The sequence below is a fragment of the Oncorhynchus clarkii genome, chromosome 21 (genome assembly GCF_045791955.1).
Source record: "Oncorhynchus clarkii lewisi isolate Uvic-CL-2024 chromosome 21, UVic_Ocla_1.0, whole genome shotgun sequence".
Lineage (NCBI taxonomy): Eukaryota > Metazoa > Chordata > Actinopteri > Salmoniformes > Salmonidae > Oncorhynchus > Oncorhynchus clarkii.
This window is the reverse complement of record NC_092167.1, coordinates 6,417,391-6,434,818: the sequence shown is the minus strand read 5'-3', so window position 1 is coordinate 6,434,818 and position 17,428 is coordinate 6,417,391. Positions and strand designations below refer to the sequence as shown.

At 40.9% G+C, this 17,428-nt stretch overlaps 1 protein-coding gene across 1 annotated transcript in view; it reads left to right on the top strand.

Moving 5' to 3' along the window:
* The first annotated feature begins 272 nt into the window (after positions 1-272).
* The window catches only part of LOC139378423 (sodium- and chloride-dependent GABA transporter 1-like), a 30,630-nt gene continuing 13,474 nt past the window's right edge, over positions 273-17,428 (top strand). Inside the window, exons 1-8 of the mRNA XM_071120584.1 lie at positions 273-535; positions 6,185-6,627; positions 9,275-9,409; positions 9,690-9,790; positions 12,818-12,927; positions 13,477-13,609; positions 16,227-16,361; positions 16,512-16,615. Coding sequence (XP_070976685.1) covers positions 6,390-6,627; positions 9,275-9,409; positions 9,690-9,790; positions 12,818-12,927; positions 13,477-13,609; positions 16,227-16,361; positions 16,512-16,615 — 956 coding nt within the window. The 5' untranslated portion in view covers positions 273-535; positions 6,185-6,389. The remainder of the gene's footprint in view (positions 536-6,184; positions 6,628-9,274; positions 9,410-9,689; positions 9,791-12,817; positions 12,928-13,476; positions 13,610-16,226; positions 16,362-16,511; positions 16,616-17,428) is intronic.

The window sequence follows — 17,428 nt, the reverse complement described above, 5'->3', positions numbered from 1 at the left end:
ATACATATTCACACACTCTGGGAAACACACATATACCCACACACTGCAATACACACTGTGACACCACCACCCACTCATTAGCACTGCGACACACACACACACACACACTCTCCACCCCCACCCGCACTGCAACACACAATGCACGACACCCTACCGGAATCAGGCGATTGACTTCTCCCTCATGGCCTGGGGCCTCACCGGGCAGAATGATAATCCGATCACACAACAGGTCAACCTTTATTATCTGCCACTCAGTACCAGCCGAAGGAAGAGACACCACCAGCTACAGAGAGAAAAAGGGGAGAGGGTGAAGAAGAAAGAGGGGGAAGCCATTTTTTAAAACTTTCTTTCCAGCAGCGTTGACATGATGACAGTTCCCTTGGGTGGGGCAGTGGATGAAAGCTTTTCATAGAGGGGATAGCTGGATCCTTTCTCCATTGGATGGTTTTACTCATTTTGCCTCGTGCTACAGGTGTAAAGGTATAAGGAAGGGACCCTGATCACCTGACAAGGGACATTAAGACTTCAGATACAGGTATGCTGCAGATCCTTCTCCATCCTCCTTCTCCTCACAGAGCTCTGAGTTAACTCCAGGAAGACTAGCTGCTGCTTCAGCTAATGGGGATCCTAATCAAAAGGTTTTTTTTGGGCTCTCCCCGTAGGATAACCCTTTTTGGTTCCAGGTAAAACCCTTTTTGGTTCCAGGTAGAACCATTTTCCCTCTGGGGAAAGGTTCTACATGGAACTCACAACATTTCTAGTTGGAACCAAAAGGGGGTCTTCAAATGATTATTCTATGGCGACAGCCAAAGAACCCTTTTAGGTTCTAGATATAACCTTTTTTTGTAACAATGTAGTATAATATAAAACATACAATACCAAAACTTAACTTATGATACCCCAAAGTTGCCTCTGGCTGTGACGAAAATACAATTTATGGGCGTATATAGTTTTCAGACAGTATCCGAAGATCACTTTGATAATGGGACACTGAAATGACAAATGACGAGACTATGAGATCATATGCTCCAAACAAATGGTGTTTTCATCATTTCTCCTCTCTTTTATCTGTTTATTTCACAATGTGGAGAACCATTCTTCTCCACAGCTCCTCTGGGATTTTGTTGGGTGTCTCCAATTCATCCAAAACACTAGTTTAATTGCAGGTGAATACTTCAATACAAAGCATTGTGCCAATAGCAGCCGTACTTCTCTCTAAATGATTAGTAGCAAGGTTACACAAAATAAGTATCTTTGAAATGGTCATTTGAAAGAAAAAGTTTTGGTCAACAGGGCAAATTGCCCATGAGAAAAAACTCCAAGATATGTCTAAATTGGTCATGACAAAAAACTCCAAGATATGTCTAAATTGGTCATGAGAAAAAACTCCAAGATATGCCTAAATTGGTCATGAGAAAAAACTCCAAGATATGCCTAAATTGGTCATGAGAAAAAACTCCAAGATATGCCTAAATTGGTCATGAGAAAAAACTCCAAGATATGCCTAAATTGGTCATGAGCTAAAAAGTAAAGAGTTTTTACATTTGAATAGGGAATAGAAAGTAAAGAGTTTTACATTTGAATAGGGAATAGAAAGTAAAGAGTTTTACATTTGAATAGGGAATAGAAAGTAAAGAGTTTTACATCTGAATAGGGAATAGAAAGTAAAGAGTTTTACATCTGAATAGGGAATAGAAAGTAAAGAGTTTTACATTTGAATAGGGAATAGAAAGTAAAGAGTTTTACATTTGAATAGGGAATAGAAAGTAAAGAGTTTTACATTTGAATAGGGAATAGAAAGTAAAGAGTTTTACATTTGAATAGGGAATAGAAAGTAAAGAGTTGTACATTTGAATAGGGAATAGAAAGTAAAGAGTTGTACATTTGAATAGGGAATAGAAAGTAAAGTATGGGAAAGGGAATGAAGATGATAAAACAAGGAAAAACAAACAAATACTTTAGGCCATTTTCCAAGGATATTGCCATGAAAATAAATATGCACATTTACCAAACTAAAGCACAGATCCAATAAGAACCGTAGGTCAAAAGTTTTCATTTGAATACATTTACATTTGAGCCAGACAAACATAACTTATAGCCTGCTGAAGTTTAACATGCTCCGGGACTTTGGCAACTTGTTTGTTGTTTAAAGTATTGTTTAAACCTCCTACTTTGGGCTGGATATGTCAACGTGTAGTTCATACATGCATAATCTATGAATTACTGTTTTACAAAATCCCTAGTTGGAAAACGACTGTTTTTCTGGAAGATGTGCCGCAGCATTTACCCGACATATTCCCCCACGTGTGCCAGCCTCCTAGCAATTTGAGTTCTAGCCAATGAGCTTCAACCCATCGCCATTTGAGTGACAGCTTTCATGAAGCACACACAGCAGAGCAAGAGAGACAGCAATCACGTAGCTCACATATCTACACATATGTGATGTAGTAAGCAATTAAATCCACTAAGAAAATATTTTTGCATCTTTGTAGACAGACTTACATATGTCACAAGCATTAAATACATAGTGTATTACACATACAGACACACAGCACGTCACAAGCATTAAATACATAGTGCATTACACATACAGACACACAGCACGTCACAAGTATTAAATACATAGTGTATTACACATACAGACACACAGCACGTCACAAGTATTAAATACATAGTGCATTACACATACAGACACACAGCACGTCACAAGTATTAAATACATAGTGCATTACACATACAGACACACAGCACGTCACAAGCATTAACATAGTGCATTACACATACAGACACACAGCACGTCACAAGTATTAAATACATAGTGTATTACACATACAGACACACAGCACGTCACAAGCATTAAATACATAGTGCATTACACATACAGACACACAGCACGTCACAAGTATTAAATACATAGTGTATTACACATACAGACACACAGCACGTCACAAGTATTAAATACATAGTGCATTACACATACAGACACACAGCACGTCACAAGTATTAAATACATAGTGCATTACACATACAGACACACAGCACGTCACAAGCATTAACATAGTGCATTACACATACAGACACACAGCACGTCACAAGTATTAAATACATAGTGTATTACACATACAGACACACAGCACGTCACAAGCATTAAATACATAGTGCATTACACATACAGACACACAGCACGTCACAAGTATTAAATACATAGTGTATTACACATACAGACACACAGCACGTCACAAGTATTAAATACATAGTGCATTACACATACAGACACACAGCACGTCACAAGTATTAAATACATAGTGCATTACACATACAGACACACAGCACGTCACAAGCATTAACATAGTGCATTACACATACAGACACACAGCACGTCACAAGTATTAAATACATAGTGTATTACACATACAGACACACAGCACGTCACAAGCATTAAATACATAGTGCATTACACATACAGACACACAGCACGTCACAAGTATTAAATACATAGTGTATTACACATACAGACACACAGCACGTCACAAGTATTAAATACATAGTGCATTACACATACAGACACACAGCACGTCACAAGCATTAAATACATAGTGTATTACACATACAGACACACAGCACGTCACAAGTATTAAATACATAGTGTATTACACATACAGACACACAGCACGTCACAAGCATTAAATACATAGTGTATTACACATACAGACACACAGCACGTCACAAGTATTAAATACATAGTGCATTACACATACAGACACACAGCACGTCACAAGCATTAACATAGTGCATTACACATACAGACACACAGCACGTCACAAGTATTAAATACATAGTGTATTACACATACAGACACACAGCACGTCACAAGCATTAAATACATAGTGTATTACACATACAGACACACAGCACGTCACAAGCATTAAATACATAGTGTATTACACATACAGACACACAGCACGTCACAAGCATTAAATACATAGTGCATTACACATACAGACACACAGCACGTCACAAGTATTAAATACATAGTGTATTACACATACAGACACACAGCACGTCACAAGTATTAAATACATAGTGCATTACACATACAGACACACAGCACGTCACAAGCATTAACATAGTGCATTACACATACAGACACACAGCACGTCACAAGTATTAAATACATAGTGTATTACACATACAGACACACAGCACGTCACAAGTATTAAATACATAGTGTATTACACATACAGACACACAGCACGTCACAAGTATTAAATACATAGTGTATTACACATACAGACACACAGCACGTCACAAGTATTAAATACATAGTGTATTACACATACAGACACACAGCACGTCACAAGTATTAAATACATAGTGTATTACACATACAGACACACAGCACGTCACAAGTATTAAATACATAGTGTATTACACATACAGACACACAGCACGTCACAAGTATTAAATACATAGTGCATTACACATACAGACACACAGCACGTCACAAGCATTAACATAGTGCATTACACATACAGACACACAGCACGTCACAAGTATTAAATACATAGTGTATTACACATACAGACACACAGCACGTCACAAGTATTAACATAGTGCATTACACATACAGACACACAGCACGTCACAAGTATTAAATACATAGTGCATTACACATACAGACACACAGCACGTCACAAGTATTAAATACATAGTGCATTACACATACAGACACACAGCACGTCACAAGCATTAAATACATAGTGCATTACACATACAGACACACAGCACGTCACAAGTATTAAATACATAGTGTATTACACATACAGACACACAGCACGTCACAAGTATTAAATACATAGTGTATTACACATACAGACACACAGCACGTCACAAGTATTAAATACATAGTGCATTACACATACAGACACACAGCACGTCACAAGTATTAAATACATAGTGCATTACACATACAGACACACAGCACGTCACAAGCATTAACATAGTGTATTACACATACAGACACACAGCACGTCACAAGCATTAAATACATAGTGCATTACACATACAGACACACAGCACGTCACAAGTATTAAATACATAGTGTATTACACATACAGACACACAGCACGTCACAAGCATTAAATACATAGTGTATTACACATACAGACACACAGCACGTCACAAGTATTAAATACATAGTGCATTACACATACAGACACACAGCACGTCACAAGCATTAAATACATAGTGCATTACACATACAGACACACAGCACGTCACAAGTATTAAATACATAGTGTATTACACATACAGACACACAGCACGTGACAAGCATTAAATACATAGTGCATTACACATACAGACACACAGCACGTCACAAGTATTAAATACATAGTGTATTACACATACAGACACACAGCACGTCACAAGCATTAACATAGTGCATTACACATACAGACACACAGCACGTCACAAGTATTAAATACATAGTGCATTACACATACAGACACACAGCACGTCACAAGTATTAAATACATAGTGTATTACACATACAGACACACAGCACGTCACAAGTATTAAATACATAGTGTATTACACATACAGACACACAGCACGTCACAAGTATTAAATACATAGTGTATTACACATACAGACACACAGCACGTCACAAGCATTAACATAGTGCATTACACATACAGACACACAGCACGTCACAAGTATTAAATACATAGTGCATTACACATACAGACACACAGCACGTCACAAGTATTAAATACATAGTGTATTACACATACAGACACACAGCACGTCACAAGCATTAAATACATAGTGTATTACACATACAGACACACAGCACGTCACAAGCATTAAATACATAGTGCATTACACATACAGACATACGAGGGGGCATTAATGGCCAAACTCAATATCTTTGAATTGATTATGCCCCGATAGTCAAACACATTAGTGTGTGTCGTCATTGAGGGTTCAGAGTTAGCATGAATGCACCACAACTCACAGTTACCTCTGTTCTATATCTATCTATCTATCTATCTATCTATCTATCTATCTATCTATCTATCTATCTATCTATCTATCTATAGGCTAGATAACTATTTATTTGTTTTTGTGTCATATACCATAAATTTACGAGTCAATGAGATTAATCTCTGTTGCTTCACAGCTCCACCTCATCTTCAGTTTCTCCTTCTCCCTGTGAAGTACACTGGTTAAGGACAAAAAGGACCAGACACACTAACCGAGGCTCAATTTGACCGTACATCATTTGACCACACATGGTGGACCGTACATAGTGGACCGTATAGGATTGTGAGGACCGGGGGTTCAACCCGAGTGAACCGTGGTCCAGTGAACCGTGGTCCCGCCCTATGGGGAAGACTGGTAAGAGCACAGTGGACCTCAACTCCCCGACAGAGGTCAAACAGGCAGTCCCATTCGAGGTCATGGAGATGGTGGCGTCCCCGGATGGCGAGGAGAAGGAGGAAGTACTTCCTGACAGGGGCGCCTGGAAGGGCAAGTTTGACTTCCTGTTGTCATGTGTGGGCTACGCCATCGGCCTGGGGAACGTCTGGAGGTTCCCTTACCTGTGCGGCAAGAATGGAGGAGGTAAGATAAAGCTGTTCGGGGAGGGAGGCCATTTTGGGCCTGGAGAGCCAAAACGACGTCTGGGAGAAATCATTGTTACAGGCTTTGAAATAGTGAGATTTCAAGGGGTGCCTGAAGAGGCAGGAGGAGAACTACACATTTCAAAATATCATCAGTATAAAGCACAACCTATTACAATTTATGGGAGTGCACTGTTTGATAAACTAACACATTGTACTAAAAATAATATTTGAAGAAACATGCTATTTAATATTGTGGGTGTCCAGTGTCCGTATTGGCTTTAATGTGAACTATGGGACTTGCGTAAAATGACATGAAAATGAACAGGCATTGTAAAAAAAGGAGCTTTCAATGAATACATTTGGCTATCCATCTTATTTTGTTTTATGCAACCTGAGTGAGAGAAAATCTAAACATGTCATTATTACCATGAAGATTATTTAATGACCGACCTTGATTTTTATTGATGAGGCTATTGTTAATAATGAAATTGCCATTAGGAAACATCTATATTTCATCACAATGTACTGTACACTGCGCTAGTATGCGGCATCATCTTTATGGACTATTGAGGTCACTTTCTGTGTTAGTGAGCGAATAATTACAAATACATTTTTCATGAGGACTAGATACATAACATCAACAGTGTTAGTGTTCACAGAAACATTCTTTTTTGTAAAAGTGACAGTGTTTTTCGAGGTAAAACATCCTTAAAGTTTAACGAATAACACCTTTCTATTAAGTTCCATTTGTTTTTGAAATGAGCATCTTTCCAGTATTGTACAATCAAATAAATCACAGAGTTGATATTTTCTATTTTTAACATTAATAACTTTGAGAAGTGAGCAAAGATTAGAAGCAAAAACATTAGATACTATACTTCTGACAGGTATTTAATCATTTACAGATCGATTTTACTGACGTCATGTATTCTTTTTTGCATTTTACACTTGAGAGGAACTGATGTAATGCAGTGTTCCCCAAACTCAGTCCTCGGGACCCCAAGGGGGTTTTGGTTTATGCCCCAGGATTACACAGCTGATTCAACTAATCAACTAATCATCCAGCTTTAATGATTTGAATCAGCTGTGTAGAGCTAGGGCTAAAAACAAAACGTGCACGCTTGGGGTCCCGAGGACCGAGTTTGGGAAACACTGATGTAACATATTGATACAGTATTGCACAGTCCCCTTGTTTTCATGCATAGTTCATTCTATTGATTTCTGTAGACCTCATATATTTCACTAGTTCCACCATTCATCAGGGCTCAGGTCTATAGGTAAGCATCTGCGTATGTTACTGTCTGTGTCCTACATCCAACTTCTCCTTTGGAGATCAATCAAGTGTTTTGAATTGAATTCAATATTGATATCCATTTAACCCTTGCAGGAGTGTGCTTGTTTTCACAGCAGCGTGTCCCTGTGTGGGGAGTTGACACTTGATATAGAAATTGTGAGTTTGGTTGTGTGCTCTGGGTGATTTGTCAGCCAAGTTTACCATCAGAACTGAATGGGTCATGTCATCCCACTGGACACACGGTGGTTGACTCAGCATTGTTTCCACATCATTTCAATGAAATAACATTGAACCAACGTGGAATAGACGCTGAATACATAGGATAGACAGCTAGTTTGTTAATCACATGTGATGATGGCCAAATCACACATTTCTGAAATCACCTATTTGTAATGATGTGCGCTGAGAGTCAGGAAGCAAGTTCAGGGAGTGAGTGTTTTAATAAATAAACACAACATAATACTAAACACGAACAGCGCACAGACATGAAACAGAAACATTGATGCCTGGGGAAGGAACCAAAGGGAGTGACATATATAGGGAAGGTAATCAGGGAAGTGATGGAGTCCAGGTGAGTCTGGCGATGCGCAGGTGCGCGTAACCATGGTGACAGGTGTGCACCATAACGAGCAGCCTTGTGACCTAGAGGCCGGAGAGGGAACACACGTGACACTATCCATAAATCCACTATCTAAAACTGATTGAATACTGGCCATTTAGTGTCTTAATCACATCCGAGTCTCAATCATTCAACCTTCTCCACAAGTGTGCACTTGCACAACCCTCATGGTAAAAACTACAGGAGCCTGCAGAGGGGAGAATGTCTCATAATAATGGCTGGAACAGAGCTAACAGAATGGAATCAAACACCTGGAAACCATGAAAACCATGTGTTTGATGTATTTGATACCACTTCACTTATTCTGCTCGTCATTACCACGAGCCTGTTCTCCCAAATTAAAGTGCCACCAACCTTAAAAAAAAGCTGTCTCCAGCACAGGAGGTTGGTGGCACCTTGATTGGGGAGGGCGGGCTTGTGGTAATAGCTGGAGTGGAATAGGTGGAATGGAATCAAATGCATCAAACAAATGGTGTTCTTTCGCACCTTCCTTGACATTATTATGAGCCGTCCTCCCCTCAGCAGCCTCCTGTGGCTCCAGACAATGCTTACACCAATCCCATGCTTTTAAAATCCATGATAGTAAGTGTGCAAGTGCACAAGTTAGAGAAGGATTGAGAAAGGGGATGCAGACCGTAAGTAAAAGTGTAAACACAGATGAAAGAGGATTTATTTGGTGTGATGTGAAACACACTTCCTGTTCTGTCACACTGTGTCCTGGTCCTGTGACAGGGGCTTTCCTGATCCCGTACTTTCTCACCCTGGTGTTTGCTGGTATACCTCTGTTCCTGTTGGAGACGTCACTGGGCCAGTTCACCTCGGTGGGGGGGCTGGGGGTGTGGACCAAACTAATGCCTATGATGAAAGGTGAGATATGTTGAAAATCCCACATCATATTGACAGATAGTCTAGGTAGGTGATTGATTGTTTGATTACATTAATTAGACAGTTAAAGAATGTATATACATGTACATACAAATGCAACACATGAAAAATCTTTGAGGAGTCAAGCTCATTGTAGTTCATATAAAAATCCAACAGAATAGATATGCACATATCCCAAAGACAAATAATACTTAGCTATAGCAGTTCCTAGTTAGTTAAAATTGTTTATTAATACTGACCTCTATCTCTCCCTCCCCTACAGGGGTTGGTCTGGCCTCAGTGGTGCTCTCCTTCTGGCTCAACATCTACTACATTATCATCATCGCCTGGGCCCTCTACTACCTCTTCAACTCCTTCAGAGAGGTAGGTGACATCACTACACTACATTATCATCATCGCCTGGGCCCTCTACTACCTCTTCAACTCCTTCAGAGAGGTAGGTGGCATCACTACACTAAATGATCATCATCGCCTGGGCCCTCTACTACCTCTTCAACGCCTTCACTACACTAGAAAGCAGTAGGCCAGTCAAATCAAATCAACGTTTACTGGTCACATGCACACGGTACAGTGAAATGCTTGCTAACTCTCCTCAACAATGCAGGAAAACATCTGTCTCGTCAACTTTTATTTACTTTGATTTATTTCACCTTTATTTAACCAGGTAGGCCAGTTGAGAACACCTTTATTTAACCAGGTAGGCCAGTTGAGAACACCTTTATTTAACCAGGTAGGCCAGTTGAGAACACCTTTATTTAACCAGGTAGGCCAGTTGAGAACACCTTTATTTAACCAGGTAGGCCAGTTGAGAACACCTTTATTTAACCAGGTAGGCCAGTTGAGAACACCTTTATTTAACCAGGTAGGCCAGTTGAGAACAAGTTCTCATTTACAACTGCGACCTGGCCAAGATAAAGCAAAGCAGTGCGACAAAAACAATAACACAGAGTTGCACATGAACAAACGTACAGTCAATAACACAAAATAAAGAAAACTAGAAAAATGTATGTACAGTGTGTGCAAATGTAGAAGAGTAGGGAGGTAGGCAATGAATAAGCCATAGAGGTGAAAATAATTACAATTTAGCATTAATACTGGAGTGATAGATGATGATGTGCAAGTAGAGATACTGGGGTGCAAAAGAGCAAGAGGGTAAGTAATAATATGGGGATGAGGTAGTCGGGTGGGCTATTTACAGATTGGCTGTGTATAGGTACAGTGATTTGTAAGCTGCTCTGACAGCTGATGCTTAAAGTTTGAGAGGGAGATATAAGAGTCCAGCTTCAGAGATTTTTGCAATTCGTTCCAGTCATTGGCAGTAGAGAACTGGAAGGAGAGGCGGCCAAAGGAAGCGTTGGCTTTGTGGATGACCAGTGAAATATACCTGCTGGAGCGGGGGCTATGGTGGGTGTTGCTATGGTGACCAGTGAGCTGAGATAAGGCGGGGCTTTACCTAGCATAGACTTATAGATGACCTGAAGCCAGTGGGTTTGGCAACGAATATATAGCAAGGGCCAGCCAACGAGATCATACAGGTCGCAGTGGTGGGTAGTATATGGGGCTTCAGTGACAAAACGAATGGCACTGTGATAGACTACATCCAATTTGCTGAGTAGAGTGTTGGAGGCTATTTTGTAAATGACATCATTGTTGCGAAATAGGAAGCAGATTCTAGATTTAATTTTGGATTGGAGATGCTTAATGTGAGTCTGGAAGGAGAGTTTACAGTCTAACCAGACACCTAGGTATTTGTAGTTGTCCACATATTGTCCACAAGTCAGAACCGTCCAGAGTAGTGATGCTGGACGGGCGGGCAGGCGCGGGCAGCGATCGGTTGAAGAGCATGCATTTAGTTTTACTTGCACCTAGGTATTTATAGTTGCCCACATATTCTAACTTCAAAGGGCATTGACTCCTATGGTCATAGCCTGGTTCCATATCTGTTTGTGCCCTGTTGCCGACTCAGCAGAAAGAACAAAACAATCTGGAACCAGGCTATGGAATAAGCAGTCAATAAATTGAATCGTTTATTGTCCTTCAAGGAGTATATTCTTTGCTGTGACTTCATAGCTTAACTATGTGACCTGACCAGGAATCAGTGTGGGTTGAATACGTTATAGACTATAATTAACAAATGCTCTAAGAAATATGCAGGCCTTAGTCAGATTTAGTGAATAGAGTTACTGAGTAGTTCACTTAATAGTGTTCTCACTCCTGTTCACTGTGGCTGCTCATTTTGTTCCACACAGAGTTATTATATCTGTAGAGACAGTCTCCATCACCACTCTTCTCACACCAGACAGGAGCACAAAGAGATGGGTCAGGGGTGTGCGGGGCGAGAGAGAGAGAGAGAGAGAGAGAGAGAGAGAGAGGCAGAGAGGCAGTTGGAGGTAGAGAGAGAAAGAGAGCTGGAGGTAGAAAGAGAGAGGGAGGGGGAGAGGGAGGGAGACAGGAGGGAGAGGGAGGGAGACAGGAAAGAGAGAGAAGACATCATTGAAATGAAGCAGACAATCTGAGACACTAAGAGCTTTCCACTCAGAAGTGGTGAAGAAATACATATATGATGATGATGATGATGACCTGCGAACAGGAAATAAAATAAAATGGTTCTAAGCACAGAGTGTACCTGAGACTCCATTACGGGTTATTTCATCTCGATTAACTGAGATGTAATTTGGTCCGTCAACGGGAGATTGGTGTTTTTAGTGGTTTGTAGTTTTTTACATATAGCTTACAGTAACATAAATGAATGAAAATGCTATTATGTTCTTTGACCTTACCCAAGACCTTCATAAATATAACCAAAGGCTTGATTGAAGCAATATTGCAGCAATTAGATAGAAGGTGGAAAGACCTTTAGTTTCTACATGACAATGAAAACCCTGCATCCATTGACTTCAATTCAAATGACTCTATTTTCTTGTGAGGGAGCTTGTTGTGTGGAATGGTTCTTATGACAAACAAAAAGCACATACAAATAAGTACAAGCAGGCAGTAGAGGACAGGACAAAGGTGACCCGAGTTGCTCACTCCATCAAAAAACATCATAGATTCCTACCATAATAGCCTCCTGTACCAGCCAGCTCTGAGCCTGGGGAGGAGGCTACTAGCATACATCATTGATTACTACCCTACTGTATGAGTTAAATAGCTCTCTGCTCTCCACTGTCCTCCATTATGCAATGGACAATGCTAATGCATGTTGGTGCTCATCTTATGTCTGTCTGTCTGTCTTTCTGTTCCCACCCTCAACTCCTTGTTCTCGTCTCTTTTTGTCTTCCTCTTTGTCTCTTTGGATGACACAAAGACACTCCCTATCTCATTTATTTCTCCCCCCTGTCTCTCCATCTCCATCTCTCTCCATCCATCTCTGTCTCTATCTCTCTCTAGGATTTGCCATGGGAGGGTTGTGATAACCCGTGGAACACAGAGAAGTGTTTCTCCAACTACAGTTTGACAGACACTACCAACCTCACCAGTGCCGTCACTGAGTTCTGGGAGTACGTCAAATCATTTATTTTAACACTTGAATTGTGGGGTTTCTAATGGTTTTTCATTTTACATCTAGCCTACATTAACATCAATGAATGAAAACGCTATTATCTTTGAAGAAAAACATTCATATACTAATGACCTTCATAAATATAAGCAAAGGCTTGTTTTCCTGATAGCACACCTGACATGTATTTATTAGACTGTTAGAATGTTGATGTCCAAAAGACACGTCATTGGCTGGAAGTGGGGTCCCTGGAGGCCAGGCATTTCTAGTGCTTCTATCATTTTTCACTGAGTCATGTGAAAAGCATGGTGTCAAAGGTGGAAAATGTGTGTGTGTGTATATTAAACGTGTGTGTGGGGGACCTGAGAGTGTTCATAACTGTTTGTTTGTGAGAATGTCCTGTCTGTCTGTATGGTGAAGTGATCATGTGTGTGTGTATAACATGTCCGAAAGTATGTATGCATGTGTCTGTGTGATCCAGGTGTGTGTGACTGCACTGATCGGTGTGTGTGTGACTGCACTGACCAGTATGTGTGCGTGTGTCCGCCAGGCGGAACATGCACCAGCTGTCCAGTGGTCTGGAGGAGCCTGGTGAGGTGCGCTGGCCCCTGGCTGGAACTCTGGCTCTGTCCTGGATCCTGGTCTACTTCTCTATCTGGAAAGGAGTGGAGTGGACAGGGAAGGTCAGCCCTGCTCTTATTATTACGCTCTCTCTTTTTGCCTTCTCTCTTTTGCCTTCTCTCTTTCCTTTCATGTCTCTTCCTCTCTCTCTTTTTGCCTTCTCCTTCCTTTCATGTCTCTTCCTCTCTCTCTTTTTGCCTTCTCTCTTTCCTTTCATGTCTCTTCCTCTCTCTCTTTTTGCCTTCTCTCTTTCCTTTCATGTCTCTTCGTCTCTCTCTTTTTGCCTTCTCTCCTTCCTTTCATGTCTCTTCCTCTCTCTCTTTTTGCCTTCTCTCTTTCCTTTCATGTCTCTTCCTCTCTCTCTTTTTGCCTTCTCTCCTTCCTTTCATGTCTCTTCCTCTCTCTCTTTTTGCCTTCTCTCTTTCCTTTCATGTCTCTTCCTCTCTCTCTTTTTGCCTTCTCTCCTTCCTTTCATGTCTCTTCCTCTCTCTCTTTTTGCCTTCTCCTTCCTTTCATGTCTCTTCCTCTCTCTCTTTTTGCCTTCTCTCTTTCCTTTCATGTCTCTTCCTCTCTCTCTTTTTGCCTTCTCTCTTTCCTTTCATGTCTCTTCCTCTCTCTCTTTTTGCCTTCTCTCCTTCCTTTCATGTCTCTTCCTCTCTCTCTTTTTGCCTTCTCTCTTTCCTTTCATGTCTCTTCCTCTCTCTCTTTTTGCCTTCTCTCCTTCCTTTCATGTCTCTTCCTCTCTCTCTTTTTGCCTTCTCTCTTTCCTTTCATGTCTCTTCCTCTCTCTCTTGTTGCCTTCTCTCCTTCCTTTCATGTCTCTTCCTCTCTCTCTTTTTGCCTTCTCTCTTTCCTTTCATGTCTCTTCCTCTCTCTCTTTTTGCCTTCTCTCTTTCCTTTCATGTCTCTTCCTCTCTCTCTTTTTGCCTTCTCTCTTTCCTTTCCTGTCTCTTCCTCTCTCTCTTTTTCCATCTCTCTCTTTCTGTCTTGGTGCTTTCGTCTCGGTCTCTCTCTTTCTGTCTCCTGATGTCTGGGTGTCTCTCTCTCTGCCACTCCATATGGCACATCTCCATCTCTCTCTCTCTCTCTGCCTCTGGCACATCTCTCTCACTCTCTCTCCCCCTGGCACATCTCTCTCTCTCTCTCTCTCTCTTTCTCTCTCTCTCTCTCTCTCTCTCTCTCTCTCTCTCTCTTGCAAAAGGTATTTAATGAAAAAACTCTCGTCACCTGTAAGACACATCAGCCACAATACAATTGATAGAATGGCTAAATCCATTTCAGCAACATCATATACAATAGTTCAATCCTGAAACATGCAGCAGATCACAGCCTCCTTCCATAACGGTAACCTGGCAAAAAAATACCGTAACAACTTTGTCGAGTTAGGGGGTGTTAAATTAACGCTCACTTTTTAAGAAAATAAATGTATGAGCAAGGAACACATCTTCGCATTCTGCTCCGAGGGTAATTGGAATTTAATGTGAACTGCACAAAGCAGAAAATTAACTCCCCCAAGGCCCTGGCCTTGATGGAATTTACCAATTAAACACAATCATTATTTGACAAAGTGCAAAGCACGTTCACAGATCTCTGTCAGGAGAGGAAGGCGAGGCAGGCGAGCAGGAAGTAGAATGTTTCAGTCCCTAGTGGGGAATGTTTCAGTCTGCTCATGTACCATTGAGGCTGGAAGTTCACCTTCATCTGGGATTTTTAGTTAGTCAACTACCCACCTTTTCACTCCTCACCAATACACCATGTCTGTTATTCAGGTGGTCTATTTCTCTGTCTCCTATCTGTTATTCAGGTGGTCTATTTCTCTGTCTCCTATCTGTTATTCAGGTGGCCTATTTCTCTGTCCCGTATCTGTTATTCAGGTGGTCTATTTCTCTGTCCCCTATCTGTTATTCAGGTGGTCTATTTCTCTGTCTCCTATGTGTTATTCAGGTGGTCTATTTCTCTGTCCCCTATCTGTTATTCAGGTGGTCTATTTCTCTGTCCCCTATCTGTTATTCAGGTGGTCTATTTCTCTGTCCCCTATCTGTTATTCAGGTGGTCTATTTCTCTGTCCCCTATCGGTTATTCAGGTGGTCTATTTCTCTGTCTCCTATGTGTTATTCAGGTGGTCTATTTCTCTGTCTCCTATGTGTTATTCAGGTGGTCTATTTCTCTGTCTCCTATATGTTATTCAGGTGGTCTATTTCTCTGTCTCCTATATGTTATTCAGGTGTTCTATTTCTCTGTCTCCTATATGTTATTCAGGTGGTCTATTTCTCTGTCTCCTATCTGTTATTCAGGTGGTCTATTTCTCTGTCTCCTATCTGTTATTCAGGTGGTCTATTTCTCTGTCTCCTATCTGTTATTCAGGTGGTCTATTTCTCTGTCTCCTATCTGTTATTCAGGTGGTCTATTTCTCTGTCCCCTATCTGTTATTCAGGTGGTCTGTTTCTCTGTCTCCTATCTGTTATTCAGGTGGTCTATTTCTCTGTCTCCTATCTGTTATTCAGGTGGTCTATTTCTCTGTCCCCTATCTGTTATTCAGGTGGTCTATTTCTCTGTCTCCTATCTGTTATTCAGGTGGTCTATTTCTCTGTCTCCTATCTGTTATTCAGGTGGTCTATTTCTCTGTCTCCTATCTGTTATTCATGTGGTCTATTTCTCTGTCTCCTATCTGTTATTCAGGTGGTCTATTTCTCCGCCACGTACCCCTACTTCATGCTGTTCATCCTGTTTTTTCGTGGGGTCACTCTCCCCGGGGCCAAGGAGGGCATCCTTTTCTACATCACCCCCGACTTCAACAAACTCCTCAAGTCTGAGGTACGGTGGCCCCTAAGAGTCACACACTCACAGACCATATGCCTATGCACACACTGAAATGTCAACAGGAAAAATAAGATATGTTTTATGTCTTGAAAACTGTCCTTAAAAAATGTGTGTGTGTGTGTGTTTGTCTGACTACTCTCCCAGGTGTGGCTGGACGCTGCCACTCAGATCTTCTTCTCCTATGGACTGGGTCTGGGTTCGCTCATTGCCTTGGGAAGCTACAACTCCTTCAACAACGATGTGTACAGGTAAACAACCCCCACAGCCTCTCCTTTATGCCTTATGCCCCTGTTAGTGACCCACTGGTTTCAAACCTGGGTCTCATGTGTGAATGAAGAATGAGCTAAAGCCTGTGCATTTTCTCAGGGAGCTAACGCACATCTTCAGGTAAGGCTCATCAAACCACCTCTGTTACATGTTAAAAACCTAGATGATGGAACCATTCTATTTGCTTTGATTCTATACTTCTAGGTCCCACTCCATCTTTCCTCTATTTGCTTTGATTCTATACTTCTGGGTCCCACTCCATCTTTCCTCTATTTGCTTTGATTCTATACTTCTGGGTCCCACTCCATCTTTCCTCTATTTGCTTTTTCTATACTTCTGGGTCCCACTCCATCTTTCCTCTATTTACTTTGATTCTATACTTCTGGGTCCCACTCCATCTTTCCTCTATTTACTTTGATTCTATACTTCTGGGTTCCGCTCCCTCTTCCCTCTATTTGCTTTGATTCTATACTTCTGGGTTCCACTCCCTCTTTCCTCTATTTACTTTGATTCTATACTTCTGGGTTCTACTCCCTCTTTCCTCTATTTACTTTGATTCTATACTTCTGGGTTCTACTCCCTCTTTCCTCTGTTTACTTTGATTCTATACTTCTGGGTTCTACTCCATCTTTCCTCTATTTGCTTTGATTCTATACTTCTGGGTTCTACTCCCTCTTTCCTCTATTTACTATGATTCTATACTTCTGGGTTCTACTCCCTCTTTCCTCTGTTTACTTTGATTCTATACTTCTGGGTTCCACTCCCTCTTTCCTCTATTTGCTTTGATTCTATAC